The sequence below is a fragment of the Palaemon carinicauda genome, chromosome 34 (assembly GCF_036898095.1).
Source record: "Palaemon carinicauda isolate YSFRI2023 chromosome 34, ASM3689809v2, whole genome shotgun sequence".
In the NCBI taxonomy this organism is placed as follows: domain Eukaryota; kingdom Metazoa; phylum Arthropoda; class Malacostraca; order Decapoda; family Palaemonidae; genus Palaemon; species Palaemon carinicauda.
In genome coordinates, this window is record NC_090758.1 from 66,001,560 (window position 1) to 66,007,637 (window position 6,078).

A 6,078-nucleotide genomic window follows, 5' to 3' on the forward strand; every position below is an offset into this window, starting at 1 on the left:
TCACAGTGGTATGTACACCTTTGGCAAGAATCAGATGAAAGGAATTTGTATTATACTTAATTCGTATACTAGATGTAATGGGGCATGACTCCACCACATGCAGCTCGGTTTTTACATCGCACAAGGCCATAGTTTCTCCTCTAATTGGCGGTGACCTCGACCTCTTCTGTTTCACTACCTGTTTCAATAGCAAGGTTATGAGAGCTTAACCTTAATCTAGCAAAAGAAGTTCTATATATGACGTTAACATTTATCTTTTTAGTATATACATAGTGTACAGTAAATTCAGGATTCAATAATCTATATGTTTCTCTACGAGATGAATTAGATTCTATTACTGCCTATTTTAAGTTTAGAAAATCTTCTTTGATCTCATCTTTATCTATTGAAATCAAGTTTGATTTATATCTACCAGTAGGTGTATTGTACTCTAAAGTAAGTTTCATTACAAGAACCCATGGATCGTCTACCATCCCGTTCCTATCTCTCCACATCTTCTTCTTAAAAACATCCTTTGTTTATCTCTTACAATAGCTTTTAGTGTTGGCATTCCTACTTCAAAATAACACAGATACAAACATGTTGACTATCGAACACCTAATACTTGTTTATTTCCCCAGTTATATAATTTAAGAATAGGTTTCAGGTCTCCATTAATCCAGGACTCACACCCGTAAAGAATTGTTGACATTAAAGCCGTATTAAAAAGTTTCTTCTTTGCATAAAATGGGACATTGTTGTTTTTATGTACATAAGATATGGATTTTAAAATGTGGCACCTTTTTGCTTGCGCATGAGCTGCAATGGCAGACGATACCAACCCATCACTTGTTAAAAATACTTCCCAAATAAATATATCGATCGCACCATGACAACGTCAAATCATCCACTCTTATAGGTTCACGTTCAATCATCCCTACATTAATAGCAAAATATTTGGTTTTACTCACATTTACTTTCATACCATTATTTTGACAAAAGTGATTAAGAAGTCCTAATTCATTTACCATCCCATTCCTAGACGTAGATAATACGACAGTGTCATCCATCAATACAAGAACATTCAGCCACACCAGGAACCCATCAAGACCACAATTATCTTTTATCAACTTAATCAGATCATTAACTGTTTTAGTAGGGGGTCCCTGACGCACTCCCACCGTAGCTGTAATAACAGCAGTTCCTGTAATGCTACGTGCGGCATGATACATCGCTACTAAAGCAGTAACTATCAATACCCAAAAACCCAGCTCTTTAATTAAGCATACAAAATAACGTATTTCTTGGCACACAGTCATACAGAAAATTGGGAAAAGTCTACAAAGGTAACAAGTTGAGGTAATTTTTTCCTTTCAGCCAAATCAAGTAATAATCTTAACGTTACTACATATTCAATACATCCCCTTTTAGGTTGTCCACCAGCCGGTTCTCTATAGGGAGTACCCCTTTGCATTATACGGTTAAATAAGACCGTGTCATATAACTCTGATATCACGTAAATTACATTAATTTCACGATAAGTTTAAGTTTTAGTGCAGCATAAAATCGATACAGAATATCTTCTAATAATCATATATATATATATATATATATATATATATATATATATATATATATATATATATATACATATATATAATATATATATGTATATATACATATATATATATATATATATATATATATATATATATATATATATATATATATATATATATATATATATATATATATATATATATATATATATATATATATATATATATATGTATATATATATATATATATATATATATATATATGCATATGTATATATATATGTATATATATATATATATATATATATACATATATATATATATATATATATATATATATATTTATATATATATATATATATATATATACATATATATATATATATATATATATATATATATATATATATATTTATATATATATATATATATATATATATATATATATATATATATATATATATATATATATATACAGAGAGAGAGAGAGGGAGAGAGAGAGAGAGAGAGAGAGAGAGAGAGAGAGAGAGAGAGAGAGAGAGAGAGAGAGAGAGTCTTTGTGAGAAAATATATGAAATAGTGGAAGAGGTCAACAAAGGAGTGAAAGACATTTTCAAGTTTCAGCATAGTCAAAAATATTTCCTGAATATCTTCGCTTTTATATATATATATAATATATATATATATATATATATATATATATATATATATATATATATATATATATATATATATATATATATATATATATATATATATATATATTTAAGGAGAGAAGGTTACTAGGTGTTACAAGTATTCTGAATGTTCAAAAACTGATTTTCAGTCCATCCCTGAAGACACCATTTGCTCCTTGGAAAGGCGATTTAGTTTACGCATTTAGAGAGTTTTTTGTATCTTGTTTAACATATTCTTGAGCTCGTTACCGTATTATTGTTTACTACATCCTCTGGAAGTTTATTCCAAGTATTTGCTATTTTGTATGTGAAGAAATTGCCGCCATGAATGATGTGTTTCTAAATCTAGTTTGTATTCGTTACCTCTAGATTGACTTGTTATGAGCATGAATAGATTATTGTAATATACATTTGATACTACTTTATGAATTTTGAAAGCCTCTATTATCTGTGCCCATAGTTGTCTAGTTTGAAGATCAAATAAGTTCAAACGTTCCACTCTTCGTCTATATTCAAATTGCTCTATTGTTCGAACTAGTTTGGTGTCACTAGCTTTTACTGCTTACAGACTATCATTATCCTTCAGATTACGTGGAGCCCAGAATTGGACTCCATATTCTAGATGGGTCTTACTAGTGATGTTTATAGCTGTAGTACAGTGTCTTTGTTTCTGTATTTGAACTGTCTCTTTATAATCATATCACGTCTTGTTCTTTTTTTACAGCTTTTATGCTCTGTTTGGTGAACTTCAGAACCTTGGTGATAATAATACTGACATCTTCCTCCTGGTCTATACTTTCTACCTCATTACACAGCAGTGAGTAATGTTATTGTGGGTCACCATAACCTATGTGCATGACTTTACATTTCCAACAGTTTAAAGTCCTTACCGTTTTTTTTTTTCTGGACCATTTCCTAGCTTCAGTAGATCTCTTAAGGTTTCTAAGTTTTCTAGCAGCATTTATGCCTAGTTTATTATTGTCGGCAAATTTCCCTATTTTACTAGTTAATCTTAAATCTAAGTTGTTAATGTAGATCAGAGATAGCAATGGTCCAAGGACAGCTGCCCAGTCTGAAGCTTCCCCATTAATTATAACGCTCTGTTTTTTGGCTTGTTAGCCAATATTCGATCCATTCAGTTGGCTCGTCAATGATATCTAGTGCTTTAAATTTGACTAATAATTTTTTTATGAGGTATTTTCTCAAAAGCTTCCTGAGAGTGTAGGTATAGGATGTGTATTGCCATCCTTTTATCATAAATGCTAAACCTGTTGTGAAAATATTCCAAAAGATTTATCAAACATGATCTCTTTTGTCTAAAACCATATTGACTGTCAATCAGAAAAATTTGAAATAAATTAAAATATTTTTATACGTTCTACTATGAAATCTAGTATAATTTACTAAAAAATTTTTACAAGGCTCTGAAGTTAGACATACTGGTCTGTATTTGCCAGGTTCTTCTTTTGACAACTTCTTGACGATTAGAAACATATTACCTAGTTTCCATCACTGTAGTACCTGTGTATCGTTTGGAGTCTTCCAGAACGGTTTGTAAAAGTATGCGTTATCTCTTCTTCTAGTTCTAGTCTTCCTTAGATTTTGAAAAATTTTACTTCTCACAATTCTATGGTCACTTCACTTTTAACTTATTTAACGGTGTTTCATGTTTAACCACATTAACTTTTAAATCAACACACACACACACACACACACACACACACATATATATATATATATATATATATATATATATATATATATATATATATATATATATATATATATATATATATATATATATACATTAACTTATGAATTAACACACAAACACACGCACACACATACACACACACACACACACATATATATATATATATATATATATATATATATATATATATATATATATATATATGTCTTAATTCGTGTATGTAGATGTCTTGTATATCAAGGTAAATGAACTCAATATTAATGAGTAATCCACAAAAACTTATGTGTCTGCATGTTTTGCAATGGCTGCATTTTGATAACGAAGGCGGTAGTCAGTTGCCGGTGAGCACTCAATTTGACAAGACCCTCACTTGAGAGGGCAGTTGTGAAATGCGTACTTACGAACGAACCTTTTATAATAAATGAAGAAAACCCAAATGCCAACGGCTCATTATCCGTCTGAACGGGTCATATTGGTGTCAGGTGTAAAAAAAAATATGTCTGTTTGTGTATGCTGAGTTAAGTTGTTCTTTGAAACGGTGAAATAAAAGTTCAAGATGCCGAGATACACAAGGACTAACATAGCAGACACGGCTCCTGCTGAAGATAAGAATGAAGGAGCAGTGGGATATAGCGTTCCCGATGAAGAATTTAGACAGTAAATTATAATGCAAGAATTGGAAAATAAGTTAGATAATTTAGAACAGTTAATAAACAGACTGTTGGTGGAATGAGAACAGGAGCGGCGTGCAAGCACACCATATCCGACGTACTTAGACAAAGTTCAAATGCACACAAGTGAAAGTACACATGCACCGCCAAGTGAAGATATGCAAATTGTAGTTCGAAAGTTACCAGAACTCCAGGCAAAAGTTAGGTCTTTCGATGATCAATGGCCTCAAGAAGGTTTTAAATCAATTGAAGTGTTTTTGAGAGACTTTGAAGTAGCCACATATGGGTGGTCGGAAAGAGAAAAAGCCATTCAAATAATTAGATTGCTGAAAGATGCTTTAGCAATGGAGGTAAGGTGTTGGCCACATGAAAGTTTAAGAAGTTATACTGAAATAAAATGACGTTTAATTTAGAAGTATGCATTGCCTGATGCGAGAAAGAGACACCTAAAAGAAAATTAAAAACCCAAAATACGGGAGGGTGAATCCGTTCTTAGTTTTGCAACTCGCATTTTTCGGGATTGCGATTCCTTTGCTACCCGGAGTGCCAATCTCCCAGACGGTGATAAAAAGGCAATTGCCCGTAAACATATTGGCAGATTAGTAAACCAGTATTTATGTGGTTATTTGTTCGATGGCAATTGCGCGTTAGCAGAAGTAGTGAGTGCGATGCAAAACATTTTAGACAGTTTGCCAGAAGAAAAAAGGACCCTTAATAACTGGGCTGATTCCGAGAAGTTGGCAGCCATGAGAGGAAGTTGACCCTTAAAGACAGGTAAGGGGGAATGCTGTCAGCAGATTAGCAGAGGCTTCAGATGTTGGCACTGTGGAGGAGAGGGGCACCGACGAATGCCCCACCCAAGGATCCCCCTGCTGTTACACTTGTCAGGCCTATGGTCATTTATCTCGAGAGTGCCCAGCAAAAAACGGCCATGGCGGGTAGGCTGAGGCGCATGCACACCTCTCCCCGCCAAAACGTCTGAACAAAAGGGAACACAGGAAGGGGGAGACAAGGAATCTCGATGCCCCCCCCCCCCACCCCGCATGACATCACAAGCAGTAGCCGAGGAAGGGACGACGGACATGACAGAGCAGGCACTGTGATCTCCATCGGTACCCACGACCTCACCCCCGCTGCACTAGGGAGAGGACGAGGGGGCATCGGCAGGGCAGCGGAGGTCATTAACTACTACTCCATATCTTGTAATGGCCATCTGGGATTGTTAGCAGTTAGGATCAACATGCAAGATAAATCCATCCGAGTGCTGATTGACACGGAGCCAGTGTTTCATTGATTGAAAAAAAGTTCTCAAATATACTACAGCCAGCGGCATCCATTGTTCTTGATACGCCAGGAGGAAATAAACTACACATAAACCATGCATCAGTCGTCCAGTTCAAGGTGAGATCTGTGAAATTCCAGGAATCAAGGCTATCCTTGGAAGAGACGTTATATCTAATAATAAAATTTTCAAATTT

General features: G+C 33.9%; 1 protein-coding gene across 1 annotated transcript in view; it reads right to left on the reverse strand.

Moving 5' to 3' along the window:
• Nucleotides 1-1,211, reverse strand: part of LOC137626996 (uncharacterized) — a 22,929-nt gene extending 21,718 nt beyond the window's left edge. The window contains exons 1-2 of the mRNA XM_068357981.1: nt 1,008-1,211; nt 57-178 (exon numbers count right to left, since the gene is read on the reverse strand). Of these exons, the coding sequence (XP_068214082.1) occupies nt 57-178; nt 1,008-1,211 (326 nt within the window). The remainder of the gene's footprint in view (nt 1-56; nt 179-1,007) is intronic.
• Nucleotides 1,212-6,078: the final 4,867 nt, after the last annotated feature.